The 21,783-nt window shown below is 43.9% G+C and overlaps 1 protein-coding gene and 1 pseudogene across 1 annotated transcript in view; one reads left to right on the forward strand and one right to left on the reverse strand.

Moving 5' to 3' along the window:
- Positions 1–21,783, reverse strand: part of ITGA9 (integrin subunit alpha 9) — a 381,793-nt gene that overhangs the window by 27,023 nt on the left and 332,987 nt on the right. The window contains exons 24-26 of the mRNA XM_023187614.2: positions 19,634–19,759; positions 17,138–17,257; positions 12,068–12,169 (exon numbers count right to left, since the gene is read on the reverse strand). Coding sequence (XP_023043382.2) covers positions 12,068–12,169; positions 17,138–17,257; positions 19,634–19,759 — 348 coding nt within the window. The remainder of the gene's footprint in view (positions 1–12,067; positions 12,170–17,137; positions 17,258–19,633; positions 19,760–21,783) is intronic.
- Positions 6,377–8,670, forward strand: LOC116418607 (annotated as a pseudogene).

Here is a 21,783-nt window from a genome sequence, read left to right on the forward strand (position 1 = left end):
TCCTGTCTATGGACTCCAGTAAACTGTGAATTTGTATACAATAAAGACGTGAATGCATGCATTCCTGTTACCTGAACCAAGGCATTGATTCATTACATGATTCATGAATATATAAATTAATACATTCAACATCATCTCTGCTATAAAATCAGATGAAGTATGAACACGACTTAGTCTGCAACAAAAGAGATGGTAGGATTTGAAGCTGGAGTCTCTGAGTGTGATTATTTTCCCTCTCCTTCAAAAATATACTTGCAAATGTTATATGTTATATCCTTTGGGGGAGTCCCGGCCATCCATCCATCCATCCATCTGCCCATCCACCACCTATCTGTCAATCTGTCCATCTACTGTCTGTCCGTCCGTCCATCCATCCATCCATCCAACAAATGTGTCTGTAGTATCTTCTATGTGCTAGACGTTGTGGAAATTCATTGATGAATAAAACAGGCAGTCTTTGCCCTCACAGTACTTCCAGCTTCTAGAGACTACTAACCAATTAGACAAATAAATGCACCATTATAACTGTGGAAGTGCTACAAAGGAGAAGTTCATGATGATAAAAGATCCTCATGATAGAGGCATGGGACTGAACAGAGTTCCCTGAGGAGCCATTTGAGCTGAAGGTGAAAGGACAAGCAGAAGTTAACCAGCTAAACAAGGGAGGGAAGATCATTCCAAGGAGAGGGAACATGATGTGCAATCCCCCTTTGGCATGAGTGAACTTGGCAAGGGTGAGACACTGCCATCGGCCAGTGGACTGGAGCCAACAGGATGAACAAGAAGCCACAGGAAGATGTTCATGATGTGCTTAGACAGACAGGAGCTGGAGGCCGCAGTAAGATCTCCATGCTTTACCTTAGGAGGAATGGGAAGCCACTGGAGGGTTTTGAGCAGGGAAGTGATGTGATTTGCATTTTGCAAAGTACACTGCAAAATGAATCTAGATCAGAAGAGATAACTGCAAGTGGGACTACAAGGAAAAAAGCAGCCCCCATGAGAGGGCTGCAGGGGAAATGGTTTCACCAGGATAGATCCATGGTTTCAATAAGAGAGAAGGTGGTGTGAAAGGAGAAGACTGACTGAGGAGGAGAAGTCTGCTGGTTTTGGGGGAGTGGCTGTGAGGGTCGTAGCACGCTGAGCTGGGGAAGGCAGGAGCTTTGGCCAGTGAAGGGATGGCTGATGGCCTGGTGCGGACCCTGGCTGGAGGGCTCACACACTGGATGCTGACTAACAAAACAGACAAAAATGAGGAGTATGAGGATCTGTCTCAAGGGGGCCTCTGAGGAGGGCAAACAGGCCTTCGAGGCAGGTCCAGACACTGGCACCCTGCCTGCTGCTGTACAGTTTAATGCACCTGAGGTTGGCAAGCTAGTGTCAGGGAGTGGCCAGAAGCCAGCTTCCAGTATGAGGCAGTGGGTGAACCTAAATCACACTATTCGATTCACTTCTGTGTTTCTGGAAACTTTCATGTTCTGATCAATGCAAATATGCCTACTGTAACAGCTGGCAATGCCCATGTCTCCACAAGGCCTGAGAATATGACCACAATGGCTGTACATCTCGCCCAGGCTTCTGCTGGATGGAGGGCTTCCAGAGATGGGAGACAGCTCGGTCGATATCATCCAAGAGGAGGTTCAACTCCAGACCTAGGCCAGCTAAAGGTCAATGACAAGGGCAAGATGCTCTCTGCTGTCAACATCACACACTTGTCTCAACAGAAGGAAGGAATTTATATAAAATAAGAAGTGGAAAGAGAAGAACATCTGTGACAGTGAGATGACATTTCCACCTGCTTCTGATTCCATCTAATAGCCAGTGGAGGTGTGGGGGAGGGAGGAGGGAGACAGGGTGCTTGGGGCTGGAAGAAATGTTTTCAGCAGAACCATGCCTCAACTCAGATGGCTCTCAGAACTCAGCCTAGAAAGCAAGCCAGTTCAGAGGCACAGGGAGACTTACAGAGATGACATAAATGAACAAAAAATAAACTGTGCACTTGGCAAGACTGGCACTGTAAGTCTGTGCTGTGACGAACATAGATATCAAACGTGCCCTGTGCCTGCCAGGTGTCACGTTTCCGAAATCCTTTGCTCTGTCAGAATTTGCAGAGGAATGAGCTGGGCTCTGCTAATTTCTGTTATTGGTAACAGATCACATTTGTAGAGTATTTACTATGCGCCAGGCACCATGCTGAGAGGTTTCCGATCTACTACTCCCCGTAATCCTCACATTGCTCTTTAGAGAGAGAGGAGATGGAGCTCATTTACCTGAAGCGATGGAGAATCCTGAAGAGGCTTCATTCTCCCCTTGACTGCACATCTGTGCATCTGGTTAAGGATCAGGACACAATGGGGAGTTCCGAAGCCAACTGACCACCAAATAGTTTGAGCATGATGTGCTCCTGAGGCCCTTAGAGCCAAGGGTCACTCCTAAAACAGAAGATCAGCTGTCTACCACCCAGGAATGCGATTCCTCCCACCTGCTCTGTGTGTGGGCTCTGGGCTCCGGGACAGCATAAGCCACCGAGGCAAGGGGTCAAGGGAGACTCAGGGCTCGCCAACAGGCAGAGCTGTGGCCAGAACTGGCTCTTTCACTGACCGGCTGTGGGACATCCGGCAGGCTTCCTCACTCCCAGAGCCTCCATTTCATCAACAGAAAATGGAAGTCGTAGTGCCTAGTTCACAGGGGCAATGTCAGAGTCACAGGAGGTAATGATAGCACATGCCCAGCACTTCATAGGAACTGGGCAGATTCGAGCACACCTCACACAATGAGGTCTTTCATCTTAAGGGGACACAGACACACACACTGAGCAGAGCACGCAGGCTTCGAGTGGAGAACATTTCCATCTGTGACTAAGACTTGGTTCTCTGCCCAGATCCTCTTGGGTCCCCTCTCTTGCTTCGGCCTGCACAGCCCCTGGGTTTTTCATGCCTTCACTTCTAGAGGCCTGCCTTACTTTTAGAGGGTAAAGTGCCTTGGGGTTACTACCTCTGGAGCAGCCCCATCCAATGACTGGCAGATACAGGAGTGTGAGAGCCCAGCTTCCCTGCTTCCAGGTAGGACCAACTCCGAGGTCAGGATCAGGATGAGGCTAAGATGGTCCCTGAAATCTCACTCTTGCTTCCCTTCCCCTCTTTCCTATCCTGTCCCATTTATTTCCAGTCTCATTAGGAGCACCTCTCAAAATAAACTACTTACATGATGCCCTCATTTTAGGGTCTGCTTCTTGAGAATCCAGCCCAAGATACCATCTGACTTCATCTTGAATGCCTGATCCTCCTTGTCCACGTGGGAAATTCCTTCAATACTTGTTCAGGGGTCACTCCTTCTGTGAAGCCTGTCTTGACCTCTTCAGTACAGATACTCTGGGCACATATGCATACAGTGCTGCAGGGGTGTGAGTGTGTGTGCACGTGTGTCTATATGTGTGTTGACCTGTTTGGGGCTGTGGAAGTCTTGAGGGTAAAAATTTCATTTTGTTCATAGTTATTGGGGGTAGAACTAGTGTCTAGTGAAAGCCTCTGATGAACTGGGTAACCTTCTGAAAATACAACTTTCCATAGCAGTGGCTTCTTTAGAACCCAGGGGTCCAGAGAGTGGGTATGGAAGCCACCAGGAGGGAGTTCCAGGAACCTAACCCCTGAGTCAACCAAAGCACGTTTCAATTTAGAAATGGGTTCTGTTGCCTAAAAATAATGATGATGATGATAATCATGATGATGACTGGAAACTTTGATTTAGAGTAAACTGACCAGGACTTGAGGATTTGGGGAGAAAAAGGCTCATTTTTCATGTGGTTCATCTCCTTGGCCATCTCTTTATGCAATGACAGCCACTATCAACAGAGTGCCCCTGTGGATGTGCCGTGCAAGAGGCTTTGCATCGAGATGACACTGGATCCCTCCCAGTCCTCCAGGATAAGCATTCCTTACACGTGACTGGCACCGGTCACTGCACCTTCAATGAAATAGACATACTGTCCACTTGCTCTATCTCCTCTGCCACCCTGACCTCTTGCCAGGTGATAGTCACAGCCTTCTAACCAGCTCCTTATTTCCACTCTTGCCCCTACAACCCACCATCCACACAATGGCCTATTATTTTTAAAGAATATACATTGGATCATGCCATTCCCTGCTCCAAACAGAAGCTTTCAATGGCTTTCCTTTGTGACGGCTTTGTGTTACCTGGGGTGGACCCTGCCTAGGTCCACCATGGTTCTCTTCACTGCTCACCAGCTTCCTGCTACCTGGTCTTTCCGTGCCTTGAAGAGGCCAAGCCTTTCGGGGCTCCATACAACTCTCCTCCCCAACTGGGACACTCTTCCTCATGCTTGGCAAGTGAATTCCTTCTCAACTGCCAGTCTCAGCTTCCTTGGAGAAACATTCCTCGACTCCCAATCTAAAGCAGGCTACTCCCTGGGGACTAACCTCAACTGGAAATAGAATCCTTGTTTGCATCCTTGCTGACTGCTGCCTCCTCGGCCAACTCCGGGAGGGCAGGCCAGGGATCATGTCTCTTTTGTTACCTATCGAGTCTCCAGTGCCTAGCACAGTCCTGGCTCTTAGCAAGCCCTCAATAAATATTCATCAAACAAATAAGCAAATGATGACCATTAGAAAATATGACTCATGTGTCTGGCAAACTATACCGAGAGTTTTCTCAATTCTTGATGGTCAGAGCTTAATTCTCACATGTAGGGAGGTGGGTGAGGAGAAAGAACTGCCCACCACCCACTACTGATGGCATAGGTTGGGGTGGTGTTGACCCTTCAACAACCCTCCTCTTCATCCTACATCTCAGCATAATGTGAGGTTCAAGGGGGAAAGATTATATTGTCATATGGAACATGATTGTAACTATAATTGGTCACATAAATGATAAATAACAAGTCACAGTCTACTTCATGACAGTAAAAGCGGTAAACTTTGCCTCTAGAAGCAGTACACCAAAGGAATGGTAAGTGGCATTTTTTTGGAGTAATCTTGCTTGCCATGTTGAAAGATGCCTCTCTGGTTGAGATACCAGGCTTGCATCTTTGGTGGGGAGTGTTAGGGAGTGGTGTGAAGGGGCAAGTCACATGTGGGCAGGTCTGCAGAGGTGCTGTGCCACCCTAAGCAGCAGCTGTGCACCAGCCTTTCTTCTAGGAGCTTCATGCTGGTATCACTGAACCTTCTCAGCAACTCCAGGAAGTAGAAAGGTTTCTGCCTGACTCCAGAGCACAAGGTGAAGAGAAGCTAGGGACAGCTGTATCCAGTGTCCAGGACACCATGCCAGACTTCCTGCACCTGGACACAGCCTATAGGCCTCAGGTTTCCGGATCCCTCTGATTTTCGGTCTAGTTCTCCAGTCTTCTAGTGCAATTCTGAGCACTTCCACTGGATAGCCTTCGAATCTATTCTGATTCTGCTGAAATGCGACAGAGCCAGTCTTTCCGGCTGGCACCGAAGACTTCAGTCTGGTGCACGCTCCACATGGCAGCAGCTTACGGACTCATCTGTGGACTTACAAGTTTATCATGTATTCTGCTATTTGAAAATATCAAGAAAATAGCAAGAATTCTTGCACGCTTCTCATACAGACTGAGACGGGAGTTTGAGGGGATGTCTTGCAGTAACAGAGCTGATTTCATAAAGTCTTGATTTGCCTTGGGGGAGTTCCTGGCCTCAAATGATGGGGTTCTTTCTTCTTCTGTGGACCTCAGTAACCAATTCAGGGATCAGAGAAAGCGCCTTCACCCCTCAACATCATCTGATACCTTTTTATGGCTGCCATGAAGAGAGATGAACATCTCCAGAGCCTACTCATTTTCTTTCTGAAGGCCTTCTCAGAGATAAATTCCTTTTCTTTCTGCAGGCCAGATTTCCAGGGCATGATTAACTACATTTCTCCTGTTCTTCACCTTTAGAGTTTCTGTGGGCCTCAAACAACACTTTCTGAATTTTCCCCTCTCACCCCCTACTCACTCCCTGAAAGGTAAGTAGAGTTAGGTTGAAGATGAAATTCAACATGTACTTGGCACCTCGCAACTAGCACTTTGATTCTGCAGTCACGCAGGTCTCACATGGCATTCTCAGGTTTGGGTCTGTACAGAGCCAGGTCCGGCTGTGGCTGATCCTAGACATATGCTAACATGTTCCCTGAGAAAGGCCCTGGAGCCAGTCATTAGTGAACCAGGCAAAGCCTCAAGAATCTATGCCATATTTCTAGTTATTCACTCAAATGCTCTGTAAAATACAACTTGAACCATGGCATAAGAATAAAAGATATAAAGAATCATAGGACATGTGTGCACGCTCCGGGCGCCCCGGAGGTTTCCTGCGCCAGTGTTCCCATGTGTGGTGTAAACCTGAGGGCCTCATGTTATGAGGAGATGGGGGCTGTGGTGACTCACAGGATCAGGCATTTCAACCTAGAGAATCGAGGGGAATGGGAAATCAGCAAGATGAAGCCCTCTCCCGCTCCCAGGCAGTCCTCTACCAACAGCCTCCTGTGACAGCAGATTAGTCTCTACTCAGAAATTAAGGGAGAGACTGCTCATAAAGACGACAAGCTGCTGTCATTTCTAAAAGATGTATATGTTGATTCCAAAGATCCTGTGTCTTCCGCGCGGGTAAAAGCTGCTGAAACAACACGTCAAGAGCCAAAGGAATTCAGATTGCTGAAAGGTCATCACTTTGGTATGATAAATATTAAGAGCATTCCCAAAGGCAAAATTTCCATTGTAGAAGCATTGACACTTCTCAATAATCATACATTTTTTCCAGAAACATGGACTGCTGAGAAAATAGCACAAGAATACCATTTAGAACAGAAAGATGTTAATTCCCTTCTTAAATATTTCGTTACTTTTGAAGTCAAAATCTTCCCTCCTGAAGACAAGCAAGCAATACAATCAAATGAAGAAAATCACAAAAATTTCCTATGTGTACTCCTCATCCCTCATCCTGTATATTTTCTCATTTGGGGCATATTAAATTATGTTAATTACCAAGTGTTTAATGCTCTCATTGTGAGAGCATACTCTATTTTTTTTTTTTTTTTTTTGAGACAGAGTCTTGCTCAGTTGCCTAGGCTGGAGTGCAGGGGTGCGAACTCGGCTCACTGCAAGCTCCACCTTCTGGGTTCATGCCATTCTCCTGCCTCAGCCTCCCAAGTAGTGGGGACTACAGGTGCCTGCCACCATGCCCGGCTAATTTTTTTTTTTTTTTTTTGTATTTTTTAGTAGAGATGGGGTTTCATCATGTTAGCCAGAATGGTCTCGCTCTCCTGACCTTGTGATCTGCCCGCCTTGGTCTCCCAAAGTGCTAGGATTACAGGTGTGAGCCACCGCGCCCAGCCGAGAGCATACTCTTAATATTTATTGGGCTCCCAGACCTTTCAAGATTGCCATAGAATTTATTTTGTTTTCTTTTAATTTGCTTTAGGCATATTTCATATGTACATGTCAGCATGTCTAATCAGCACATTTGTACTTTTATTATAAGTAAAAGAGTTAATTTGTTATTTTAGGCACATCATACCAACTCTTAAATTGGTCATATGACCCCTTGGGAAGAGTCCCGAATCCCTTATTTAAGTTTTACTTTCCAAGTTAGGTGTTTAGTTCACTCTCCATATGTGACAGTGAAAGTAAAAGCGTTCCGGACTCGTAAGACTGATGACGTTTTCTTGTTAGGGAAAGAGATTCGATAGCATGGTAGACCAACAGTATTTCCCAAATAAAGGCACACAGGAGAAAATAACAAATTAATAGAATCTAATTAAAATTACTACCCCAGGGAATAAGAAGTATTGAGTATTTTATTTTGAATTGGTTTTAAGTATGGAATAATCATCTTTACAGCTATAAAAAAAAATAGTGATGTTTACAAAATGTTGGGAATTTCTGCTTTGACAAACAAATAGGTAAGTCCTGTGGCCTTCAGAGAGGCAGGCAGCAGTAGAAACTTTCGAAAAAGTAACATTTCTCTGGATTTAACATGGAAATAGAAAAATTTAAAGATTAAATAAAAAAACCATGGCAAATGAAATTTGGTGATTCTATATAGTTTCAGATGTTAACGCTAGTTGAGAGAAGAGAGAAAAAATATCAAGTAGAAGCAGAGGGCAGGATCATTCGAAGGGACCTGAGAAATTGCCCCTTCATCCATTTTAGCACACTTATTAGCGTGGCATGTACCAATACTAGGATCTTGAGTGAGAGGGTGTGAGTTTAGCTCTGCCTAATATATTACTGCTTGTGGGATCTTTGGGAGACTGTATCCTCTTTGAGATTGAATTTCTTCTATAAAATGAGCATAATACTACCTTACTTAAATTTAAGGGTCATCATGAAGATAAATGAAACAGTAAAGGACTACAAAGGACCAAGCAAATATGAATTATTTTTTGCAGTGGAGAAACAAGCACCTGGTGAGAATATATGACCTAAGGTTCTGTAGTTTGTGACCTAACCAGGCCCAGAATGCAGTTTTTCAAATCCTAGTAGTGTATTTTTTCTGTTGTGCCAAAAAACAGCACACCTCAGAGAAGGAAAAAAGTGTGAATTGTGGGTATATTGGGTTTATCAGTGTGCTTCTAAGGGAAGACAGGCATCACTACTTCCCAGAGATGCCCCGGAATGATATAGAAGATACTGAAGAATTCAACGTGATGATGGAATGAGGCATTTGTAGTAATGCTGAGAACAGAAAAATGGACTAAGTGGAAAATCGTACACATGTCTTTGAATATAGATTTGTTATGTGAACAAACTACCTCGTTTATTTTTAGTTCAATACAATAATTGTTTTAAGAAAACGTGAAATAACTGCTCAATGTAAAATGCACTTTAAAACTCCTGTTTAAAAAAATCACAGGAAAATTGCTTGATTTCTCAATCAGTTAAATTTACCACCATTCACACGTTATGTGGTTAAAAATCTGACTGTTTTCCTCTCCACTCACACCCTGCTTGATACCAATATAAGTATATTTCCTGTTCCTTCCAAGGCCATAACAATTTGGTGCCTAACCTAAAATCTTTGAAACTTTGCCTGATTTAAATTTGGTGGCGAGTGTTTATGGAAATTCCCCTTCAGACTGATGGTTGACAGAGGGCCAGGCATTCAGAAGAATCACGCAGGGAAGAACGTGTTTGTTCTAAAAAGGCAAACCTTCCTACTCAGAAAAGATTTTTTTTTTCCTGACAGGAAAATTGAGAACAACAGATTGTAGAACTTCACTGTAGCTCATGGACTGAAAAGGCAAAGTCATGGAAAGGAGGGAGAAGGGGCATTGTGGGATTCTCATGTGTGTTAATTTTTTCTTGGGAGTGCTAAAAAAAACCCTCAGCCTCTTCCCAAGAACTCTTGATAAAAAATGTCACCATAGTGCTCAAAATGGAACAGTAATTAATGGAAGTGGTATTTTGGGGGAGTACACATGACTCGGAATCCAACGAGATGTTAAGCAACATTTTCCTGGATCCCACAGTCTAGTCCCATAATGGAAGGCAATATGCCCAGTACTTTTTTTTTTTTCATCTACACAAGGGATTCCACATGTAGAAAACCTGTTAGGTATTTCCATTAGCTTCTACTTATTAACACTGTGGTTTACCAGAACATTCTAAACCTCTCATGTTGGGCATGTATTTAATGCTATAAAACTTTTAAACCAGAACTATGACAATGAGCAGGGAACCACTTTCCTCTTTCACTTCCCAGGTGGAGGTCTGAATTAGCAGTTAAATTGCCAAAAGGCAGGGAAGAAAAGGGAAATGCCAACTCCAAATATAGGACCTTCCAGAAAAACTGACCGTAAGTAGTAAATTACCCAGCATCATTCCATTTGGTTTCTATTATTAAAATTAGTGCCTGGCCTGAGCCGACTGGGGGAGGCTGCAGTGAGCCATGATTGCACCACTGCACTCCATCCTGGGTGACAAAGCAAGACCCTGTCTCCAACAAACAAACAAACGAACAAAAATAGTGCTTGGACAACTTCTCTTGTGGGTAGAGTATAAAAGTCTGCATGGAACACTCGTTCCCCTCACTGGGTAGAGAATGCCCAACCCCTCACTCATTCAGGAATTCATATTCATCCCAGGCTCACTGATGTTATCACCTCTTACTCACCAAAAACGGGCAGGACTGATGTTTTACTGAAGTCCCTAAGCATCATTATTATTATTGTTTTTTCTTTGTTTGTTTGTGTTTTGAGACGGAGTTTCGCTCTGTTGCCCAGGTTGGAGTGCAGTGGCACAATCTCGGCTCACTGCAACCTCTACCTCCTGGTTTCAAGTGATTCTCCAGCCTCAGTTCCTGAGTAGCTAGGTTTACAGGAGCCCACCACCACGCCTGGCTAATTTTTATATTTTTTAGTAGAGACAGGGTTTCACCATGTTGGCCAGGCTGGTCTTGAACTCCTGATCTCAGGTGATCTGCCTGCCTCGGCCCAGCATTTATTTTCTATATGAACCCTTCCCAACCAGGGTCTTGTAAGAGTGGTCTTTGATTTGATCCCCATTCTGACATTTCGACATGTGGGTGTCTCCACTGTTGTCAGAGAGTAAGTTAACAACAGTTTCTAAGCACATAATCATTATAAACTTGTCACTTTTGTAAATGTGTCACAGCAACACTGACTCTTATAAGAAAGGGTAAGTCGCCCTTGAGAGACGGTAAATTCCACAGAAGGGGATGCAGAATGGTAGCATCACTGCATAGCTCACTGGCAAAAGAAGTGCATCGGCTGCTGTCTCCTCCTCTACTCCCCTGGGATCTTAGTGTGGGCGTCAAATACAGGATGAACCCCCCTCAACCCCCCTGCTCCTGCAAGAACAACAATCAAAGGCAATAAAATTCCAAGGCCACAGCTTTCCTCCAGCCTCTCCCACACCTCCACAATAAGCCTCATGGTTTGCCACATCCTCCCGTGTCTCGGAGGCCTTGGTGCCAACTGCACTTTATGGAGGAGAAGGGGGTGGTAAATATAGGGTTAAAGAGTAGTTACTAGGTCTTGGCAATTTGGGTGTAATCTCTTCAAGTCATTCAAACAACTTGTTTTTTGTTTTTTGTTTTTTTTTTGAGACGGAGTCTCACTCTGTCACCCAGGCTGGAGTGCAGTCGCCGGATCTCAGCTCGCCGCAAGCTCCTCCTCCCAGGTTTAAGCCATTCTCCTGCCTCAGCCTCCCGAGTAGCTGGGACTACAGGTGCCCGCCACCTTGCCCAACTAGTTTTTTTTTTTGTATTTTTTAGTAGAGATGGGGTTTCACCATGTTAGCCAGGATGGTCTCGATCTCCTGACCTCGTGATCCGCCCGTCTCGGCCTCCCAAAGTGCTGGGATTACAGGCTTGAGCCACCGTGCCCGGCCTCAAACAACTTGTTTTTAAAACACCCAATGTTTGCCTGGAAACCCAGTGTTTTGGGAGGCTGAGGCAAGAGGATTGCTTGAGGCCAGGAGTTTGAGACCAGCCTGAACAATATCGTGGGACTCTATCTTGACAAAAAAATTTTAAAAAATTAAGAATTAGGCATGGTAGTGTGCCTGTAGTCCTAGCTACTCTGGAGACTAAGAGAATCCCTTGAGGCCAGGTATTCAAGGCTCCAGGGAGCTATGACTGTGCCACTGCACTCCAGCCTGAGTGACAGAGTGAGACCCTGTCTCTTAAAAACCAAACCAAACCAAAAACACAGTATTTACCCATGGAGTAATGTGATGGGTAAGGCAGATGTGGTCTGCCTTAGGAAAGGTCTAAGAAAGATATAAATAGTCCTGGCTCCACAGTGGAAATCCAACCCTGTTGAGGCGGGGGTACTTCCAGACCATTTCCATACAATCATAGCAGGAAACATTCACATAATGATGGCATCCTAAAGGACAATGCTATCACAAGAACAAACCACAGAAGTTCTCCAGGGGGGCCTGGAAGCCAAGGCAGGCATAGTCTCGGGTCTGCCACAAACCCAACATCTTGGTTTAGAGACTGTCTTGACCCTCAAATTCCAGCTCCAGGTCTCCAAGTCACCCAGCTTCCCTTGCCCTCTGACGAGGGCTGTCCTGGGGTGGCTGACTCACCGTCACCTCTTCTGGGTTCCCATCAGCTATTTCCACCACCCTTAGGGCAGGATCCACCTTCACCTTGGCACGGGACATGAACTGGATGACAGATGAACTGTCCTGTGGAAGAAACAGCACAACTTACTCAAAGATTTTTCTATGATAATAGCTGGGCCTTGAGAGGGACTGGGCAGAACTGAAATTCCATGATTCCATGTAGCCCAGACAAAAATTTTATCATTGAACTAGATACCTCTGCATCCCAGGCACCCACATAAACACAGACTTCCAGGGTCTCTCTTGAGAATTCTTTGCAGTTCGTGGTGGATGCTGGGAAATGATGGAGTTTGCTGGGAAATGATGGAGTAATCAACACATGCAAGCTGTGTGCTGTGGTTTCCAAGCAGTACGAGTCAGATATTTGGATGTTGATATTGACATGTTCACAAAGAGTTGAGGATAAATAAAACTGCTTAAGTGTGTACAGCAAATTGAGGCCTGGCATTCCACAGAAGGCATCTGATCTACATTTTATAGGCATCTTCCTGCCTTGACCACAACCCTCAAACCCTTCATATGAGTTGCTTTTAACTCTTTCTTTGCTCTTAAATGAAGTTGTTTGGGAATCAAAACCATTTAACATTGAAAGAGGGTGCCTGATGGAGAGATGGGGAAGGGGGAAATATCTGGCTTATAACTTAAGGAGAAAGGGGCAGGGGTATAAGGGAGCACATCTAAGACTCAGGAATCACCCCCCAGCCAGAGGCAGGCAGAGACCTTCCTGTGGGCTCAGATTCAAAGCCACTGATCCAGATAACCAGAAAATGGCGCCAAAGCAGGGATGGAGAATGAATTTGGAAGAAGACAGGGACTGGCAAAACTGTGGCCTGGTGAGGAGCCAGAACCTCAAGCCAGTGGGACAGGTTGATCGTGGAGCAGAAGGGAAGCCTGGCTTCTGTTGTGGAAACAGATAGCAGAGAACTAGTGCATTCAACATTCTACCTGCAGGGCAGCAGGGACTCCACAGGCAAGGTGCCTTGTGGTGTCCCCACCTACATCTACCCAGCTTGCCTGTCATGCAAGGAGCTCACACTCAGATGCCACCTTTGGCTAAACTCTCAAAGAACAGGAAGGTAGAGGACTCCACAGAAAACAGTTCCTGGCCGGGCGCGGTGGCTCAAGCCTGTAATCCCAGCACTTTGGGAGGCCGAGACGGGTGGATCACGAGGTCAGGAGATCGAGACCATCCTGGTCTACACGGTGAAACCCCGTCTCTACTAAAAAATACAAAAAAAACTAGCCGGGCGAGATGGCGGGTGCCTGTAGTCCCAGCTACTCGGGAGGCTGAGGCAGGAGAATGGCGTAAACCCGGGAGGTGGAGCTTGCAGTGAGCTGAGATTGCGCCACTGCACCCCAGCCTGGGCGACAGAGCGAGACTCCATCTCAAAAAAAAAAAAAAAAAAAAAAAAAAAACAGTTCCAAGGGTACCCTTTGCTCATCTCTGCCAATGAAACCACAAAGACCTTCCTGGGGCACACAGGTACCCCAGTCTGTATATGTGACTTGGGAGTGAAACATCAATGATCATTCTTTTCTTAAAACAACCATAAAACACATTTTAAATGCTTTTGGGAAGCTTGTCATTCAAAAGAGTTACTCCAGTTAACTCACTTTAAGCAAGCAATAATTTTAAGCAACAAATAATCTTTTACCAATTTAATAGTTTTATAAAGGTGGGGTTTTATGTGTCAGGATATGCTGTATTTTCAATTTGGAATAATAATAATAATCTTGGGCCAGACACGATGGTGAAGGCCTGTAACCTCAGCACTTTGAGAGGTTGAAGTGGGAGGATCACTTGAGGCTAGGAGGTCAAGATCAGCGTGGGGAACATCCTATCTCTACAAAAAATTAAAAAAAAAATTCATCTGGTATGGTAGCACGTGCCTGCAGTCCTAGCTGAGGATTAGCTGAGGCAGGAAGATCACTTGAGCCCAGGAGTTTGAGGCTGCAGTGAGCTATGATTGCACCACTGTACTCCCATCTGGGTGACAGAGCAAGATCCTGTCTCTAAAAATATTTTTTAAATAAAAAAATTAAAATAAATAAAAATAACTTTGGATGTTAATAACGATAATGATGATGATGATGATAATAATAATAATTGCCAATGTTACAGGCCAAGCAGACAAGAAGTCTGGCATAGGATGGGCCCCCACGGTTGTAGAATCAGTGAAAAAAGCCTTACGGACTGGAAGAACGTTTCCAAAGAAATCCGAATCCTACGGTGATTTTAAAAGTCAGATCCTACATTTCAAATGAAAACTTGTTAAGGTCAAAACAGTAAAACCTCAAATTCCCTTGTCTGGGGCCAGATCTTGAGGTCAAAAGGAAAATAAACATGACCGTAAGCCCAGGCAAACCACAAGGCTGGCACTGCTCCACATCCTTCAGGAGGCCTGGAGCCATGCGGGCTCAACTCCCCCAAGGGAGGCTGTAGCTGGCTTTGGGGTGACTGAAACTCCAGCAGCAGCTGGGGCCCCATCTGGCTTCCAGGTCAACTTTGTTCTAAGCTTTTCTTTGCACCTGGAAATGCTCCTGGTTTCTGCTGAAAGGGCACATGGAGAATGAGCCTTGAAGGCTTCATATGATACCCTACAGCTTTCAGTTCTCTTGCCTGGGGCTCTACTGGCCTGGCTGGCCCATGGGGACAAGAGTCACTGGGACATGTTCCTTGGCAAAGGGTCACCACCAGCTACCGGGATAGAAGTGCAGAAGAACCAGGCTGCAGAGCTGTGCATGGTTAAGTGCAAACAACTGAAGTGCAAGCAGCGGCCATCTGGGTTGAGGATAAAGGAAACATCAGAGTGGCTTACAGCCACCAGTGCTGTCACCAGGGCTCTGTGGACAGTGGCAAGTATCGCACAGGCAATAAAACTGTCTGCAACACCATTTGTGAAGAATACAAATGGGACAGGTAAGTATGCAGAGGCATAGCCCTCCAGCCTGGCCTGGAGACACATTTCAGGAAGGTACTTCCCTAGATGTGGGGTTTCCAGGCTCCCTTCTAGAATCAGAGGATGGCCAGTGGTGCGCTAAGTCATGCCTGGTCCTCCAACACTGTCCTTTATAAAGGGAGAGGTACAAAGGGAGAAGAAAGCACTGTGGTGTGAGTCCAATTTACCCCAAACCAGTTTCCCTCCAGAGCAAACCAGAGAAACCAGAACTATGCACAGCTCTCTTCGGGTGTGTGAGGGCTGTAACAGCTACAGATTAAAATGGAAAAACATCCCCTGACGCCTGCATCCTCTCAGGTCAGTGTGTTACCTCTGTGCCTATTCCACAGAATGACTTTTCTAAGGCTATTCATTCACACGTGGATAGGTTTGTACAGATTAACACAGTTAGTCTTTCCAAAGAAAAATAATTGGAATCTCTGTGACTAACATGCATATTTAGTTTTATCTTCACATGTAATTATTTTTACAGCATCTTGTTGGAAGTGGCCTCTCAGCAGCTCTCATCTTAAAATAAATCATAGGAAATTTGTATGATTCTTCAAGAGCCACTAATGCACTGGTTGAGGTGTTTATTAATGAACCACCTGTGATATACTCATAATAGCAAAGTGACCTGAGGTTCAAAAGTTGGACTAAAACAAAGTATCATTTAAACTAGGACTCATGGGTCAAATCTGGCCCTCTGCCTGTTTTTATAAAGTTTTACTGGATCACAGCCATGCCCATTCATTTGTTTGTGGATGCTTTCACAATACAATGGCAGAGTTGAACAGTTGCAAGAGTCTGTAGGGCCTGCAAAGCCTGAAATATTTACTACTGGCCCTTTACAGAAAAGGTTAGCCCACCTTCACCCACAGCGAGGTCCCTAGACCTGCAGGACTGGCATCACCTGGGTGCTTGTGGCAACTGGAGAGCCTCAGACTCCACCCCAAAGGAATCTGTGTTTGAACAAGATCTCCAGGTGATTCTGATGCAAGCTAAAGCATGAGAAACTTAAATGTGCAAACAAAATCCCTGGGGAATGTATTAAAATGAAGATGCTGATTTATTAAGTCTGCGATGGAGCCCAGGATTCTGCATTTCTAACAAACTCTCAGGTGATGTTGATGCTGCTGGTCTTCAGACCACACTTTGAGTAGCAAGGGTCTGGTATTTTACCCTGGCATTGTCTACCAGCAGAATTACCAATGGCACTTGCTGGAAAAGTTTCAAAAGGGGCAGCCAGACTATTACGAAACAGTTCAACAACAACAACAACAACTATAACAACAGATGTTGGTGAGGATGCAAAGAAAAGGGAACACTTATACACTGTTAATGGGAAGGTAAATTAGTACAATCAAAAAAGCAGTATGGAGATTTCTCAAAGAACTAAAAATAGAACTGCCATTCCATCCAGCAATCACACTAATGGGTATATACCCAAAGGGAAAGAAATATTGTATAAAAAAATACCTGCACTGGTAAGTTTATTGCAGCACTATTCACAATAGCAAAGATAGGGAATCAACTTAAGGGTCCATCAATGGATGACTGGTTATACAAAATGTGTATATATGTATACACACACTATGGAATGCTACTCAGCCATAACAAATTAAATTATGTCTTTTGCAGCAACATGGATAGAAATGGAGTTCATTACCCTAAGTGAAATAACTCAAAAATAGTCAAATACTGCATGTTGTCCCTTATAAGTGGGAGCTAAGTAATGGGTACCCATAGGCATAAACAGTAGAATTAATAGACATTGGAGACTCCAAAATGTGGGAAGGGGGTGAAGGTTGAAAAGTTACCTATTGGGTACCATGTTCACTATTCAGGTGATGGGTACACTAAAAGCCCAGATTTCACCACTACACAATATATTCATGTAGGAAATCTGCACTTGTACCCCCGAAGTACATAAAAATAAATATAGAGTCTCCTGTAGACAGCCAAAAGTGGGGGCAGCCGGAGTGTCATGAGGACACCAAATCAAATGTTTTCCTTTTTTTCCCCAAAATCAGATGTCAACAATTCAAATGCTTCTAAATTTATCCTTCAAGTGCGGTTCCTTAGGGCTTACCTTTTTCAGTATTTCTGTGTTCAGCAGCATGTAAATGTCTATAGTACGACTTTCTTCTTTAGCAAGAGCACTAAAGTTACAGTGTGCTGTTAGGCAAGAAATTCCTGGTTTTTCACAGTCCTGAGAAGAAAAGTCAGAAAATTTTCCAATGGAATTAAGAACAAAGACAAATCCACAACAATTTATAGAGTAGTGGGCTCCATGAACTTGGTGACTGAGGCAATTTCAGGCAGAGGAAATCCATAAGAAGATGCAATCATTTTTTCTTGCCACCAGAGGGCATTCAAGGGATTTCCCACCCGGTGGGAACCAGAGCATGCCTTTAAGTCAAGCAACTGGGAGAAAACAGCTCACTAGTTAATCCTACCAAGAATTGGATGAATTCACAAAGAGAAATATATATATATATATATATATGTATTTTTTAAAACCACACACTTAAATTTTGCATTCTGAAAGCATTTGAACACAGACACGTTTCCTACATTGTGTGATTTCCACCTGTGCAGTGGCAAATATACTTTCATGCCTATTTATCAGGTACGGTAAATGAGAGGGCTAAGAAGTCATGTGACTCTTGCTCAAGGAAACACAAAAGTTACAATAGAGATGTAAATCCGGCTGGGCGCGGTGGCTTATTCTTGTAATCCCAGCACTTTGGGAGGCTGAGGTAGGGGAGTCACCTGAGATCAGGAGTTCAAGACCAGTTTGGCTAATGGTGAAACCCTGTCTCTACTAAAAATACAAAAATTAGCCAGGAGTGGTGGTGGGCGCCTGTAGTCCCAGCTACTGGGGAGGCTGAAACAGGAGAATTGCATGAACCCTAGAGGTGGAGACTGCAGTGAGCCAAGATCACGCCACTGCACTCCAGTCTGGACGACAGAGCAAGACTCCATCTCAAAACAAACAAACAAACAAACAAAAAACCAAAAACATAAATCCCAAATTTAAGGTACAAAAGTTTTCTTTTTTATATGATAGGTTCCAAAATGCATATACATACCTTGATGAAGTTTCATCTATAGGGCAAAATTTTCAGCCAGAGTCATAACTATAAAATCACTAGGTATCACTACATCTAACAATCTAAGGGCTTTAAGCAATAAATGTATCATCCTCACTATGTTAGTAAAAAAAAAAAAAAAAAATCCCAACCTTTCAAGTGGCAGTCATCCTTCTCAACAGGAGAAAAGAATGAGAAAGGAAATGATAAAGGTGAGATGTGAAAGGGCTGAAATAAGGAGCTTAGAGAAATGTAACCAAAGATAATAAAAAGGAGGCTTTGGAAAAGCACTGTCATTCCATCTTCAATACCTTCACGTTTTAAAAATGCAGGTATAACAAATATAGTAAACAGAACAAATCTGAAGTGTATGTCTTTATAATTTTTTTTTTTTTTTTGAGACGGAGTCTTGCTCTGTCACCCAGGCTGGAGTACAGTGGCACTATCTTGGCTCACTGCAACCTCTGCCTCCCTGATTCAAGCTATTCTCCTGCTTCAGCCTCCTGAGTAGCTGGGATTACAGGCGCCCACCATACCCGGCAAATTTTTGTATTTTTAGTAGAGACAGGATTTCAACATGTTGGCCAGGCTGGTCTCAAACTCCTGACCTCAGGTGATCCACCCCCTCAGCCTCCCAAAGTTCTGGGATTACAGGCATGAGCCACCGCGCCTGGCCTGTCTTTATAAATTTTTACACGTGCTTATACCTGGAGGACCACCACCCTGATTAGGGTGTACGACATTTCCAGCATCTAAGCAGGCTCCCTCATGCCCCATCCCATCCATATTCCTCTGAAAGTAACCACTTTCCTGACCTCTATCATCATGATTAGTTTTTGCTATTTCTGAACTTTGTATAAGTGAAATATTACAATACGTGGCTTTTGTCTCTAGCTTCTTCCACTCAATATATTCTGTCTGTGAGATTCATAAACATAGCAGTAGCAATTTTTCATTACTGTGTAATATTCCAGTGTATGGTTATACCACAATTGCTTACTTATTCTCCTGTTGATGGATATTTGCATTGTTCTCAGCTTTCACCTATTTTAACATTTCTGTGAGCATTCTTGTTCATGTCTTCTCTGGGGGGCACAAGTACTCATTTTTCTTGGGGATATACTCAAGAGTAGAATGGCTGTGTCACAGGATACATACATGTTTTGTTTTAGTAGATACTATCAAACAGTTTCCCAAAATGTTTGCACACGAATAATCACTCTTGCTTAGACTCATACTAGTCAAAGAAACATTTTACTTTGTGCTTGGTGGGTTGCAAAGATTTATCCCTTTTCCAGGTAATAGGATTTGGAATGTAAATTTAACATTTTGATTGAAACCTCAGACTACAAATTAGGAGTTGACCACAGTCTGTGCCTTTATAAGTCAATTGATTAAAACCAGATTTAGGAAATAATAAATATCAAATAGAAAACTGGTGTCTTCCGAGTGAGGACCACCCATGTTAGCCCAGCCACTAAGCAAATCCTTACCAAGACTTTTCTGCCAGACTTTGTGAAAAAAGCAAATATTGTGTGGAAGATATTTTCTTGTTCTTGAGGGATGATGCAGGGAGTTGGGTTTTTCTGGAAAGAGCAGTTTCCTTTCTCTTGGCCCACCTGTAAATGAAAAGAGGCCTGTCAGAGGGTCAGTCTCAAGAATGAATCATGATGCTGGAGCCCCTTATTATAGAGGCAGGAGTGGTAGAACCCCAATTCACCTTTCCTCCTTGTCCATTTTGAAGTGAACAATGGCTGAAAAGCTGAAAGGCAGAAGTTGTAGCATCAACGGGGCCAAATAATAGAAAATGGGGATCTTACGTCCCCCAATAATTGATGAGATGACATACAACATGCAAATGAGATCTGACTAGGAAATAGGAAGACTTAAGGAGTAAAATAAGCCTTATACTCCATGGTTTTGAAAGCACACTTGAGAACATCCTTACAAGCAATCCTTGTCTGAATGAGGAAAATGAGACTCAACTTAGGAAAATGAGACTCAACTTAGGTCACTGGCCAATGGCCATGAAGTCAAGAACCCAGGTCTGGAACTTGGGACCAAGCCTGATGGATGATCTACTGCCAGAGGTTTTCAACCATTCTAGAAAGCCCCCAGGGTGCTGTAAAACTCCTTAGAGGTCCTCCTAGAGAAAGGGAATGGGCAGCAAGCAGGACTGCTCTCGGTCCAACTCTAAAGCCAGAGTTTTGCTACCAAAACACTAACTGAGCAGCCTCTGCCCTGAGCCAGACGGGGACCTGCATGCTCGTCGAGCTCTTGGTGAGTGATTTGATTTTGCTTCTGACAGCAATGGCAATGGTGCTGAGTGACAGCAACATTAGAAACAAAACAATGGTGTTTAGTCTTTCATGATGATTTCCTTAAGAACAGCACTCTTTTTGATGTTTAAATTGAGGAACTGTTGAAAAAAATGAAGTCTTCTTTATATATAATCATCATATCACACACTTGTAGCTGAAGACTGTATAGGATGTGAGGTCAAACCAGAAAATTAATAATTAGTAATTCATAATTTAGGATTGTGCTTACAATCCCATGGCTAACCACAGGCACCTGTTAAATTGCCCTATCTATAATGCCCTTGAGTAAAATACAGTTGTTCAAGAATGTTTCACTTTTTATTAATGGTAGGGAACAAAAGCTTTTTTTGCTGTTTTTTTTTAACTTTTATGTTACGTTTGGGAGTATATGTGCAGGTTTGTTATATAGGTAAACTTGTGTCATGGAGGTTTTTTGTACAGATTATTTCATCACCCAGGTACTAAGTCTAGTACCCAATAGTTATTTTTTGTTACTCCTCTCCCTCCTTCCAACCTCCACTCTCAAGTAGACCCCAGTATCTGTTGTTCCCTTCTTTGTGTTCATGAGTTCTCATCATTTAGCTCCCACTTATCATTGAGATCATGCAATATTTGGTTTTCTGTTCCTGTGTTAGTTTGCTAAGGATAATGGCTTCCAGTTCCATCCACGTTCCTGCAAAGGACATGATCTCATTCTTTTTTATGGCTGCATAGAATTCCATGATATATCTGTACAACATTTTCTTTATCCAATCTGTCTTTGATGGGTATTTAGGTTGATTCCATGTCTTTGCTATTGTGAATAGTGTTGCAATGAACATTCATGTGCATGTGTCTTTATGGTAGAATGATTAATTTTCCTTTGGGTATATATACCCAGTAATGGGATGCTGGGTCAAATGGCAGTTCTCTTTTTAGCTCTTTGAGGAATAGCCACACTGCTTTCCACAATGGTTGAGCAAATTTATACTCCCACCAACAGTGTATAAGCATTCTCTTTTCTCCAAAACCTCTCCAGCATCTGTTAACTTTTGACTTTTGCTTTGTTTTTTTTTGAGATGGAGTCTTGCACTGTTGCCCAGGCTGGAGTGCAGTGGCGTGATCTTGGCCCACTGCAAGCTCTGCCTCCTGGGTTCAAGCCATTCTCCTGCCTTGGCTTCCCAAGTAGCTGGGAGTACAGGCACCCGCCACCATGCCTGGCAAAATTTTTTGTGTGTTTTTAGTAGAGTTGGGGTTTCACCGTGTTAGCCAGGATGGTCTTGATCTTCTGACTTTGTGATTTACCCGCCTCAGCCTCCCAAAGTGCTTGGATTACAGGCGTG

The sequence above is a fragment of the Piliocolobus tephrosceles genome, chromosome 2, assembly GCF_002776525.5.
Source record: "Piliocolobus tephrosceles isolate RC106 chromosome 2, ASM277652v3, whole genome shotgun sequence".
Taxonomy (NCBI): domain Eukaryota; kingdom Metazoa; phylum Chordata; class Mammalia; order Primates; family Cercopithecidae; genus Piliocolobus; species Piliocolobus tephrosceles.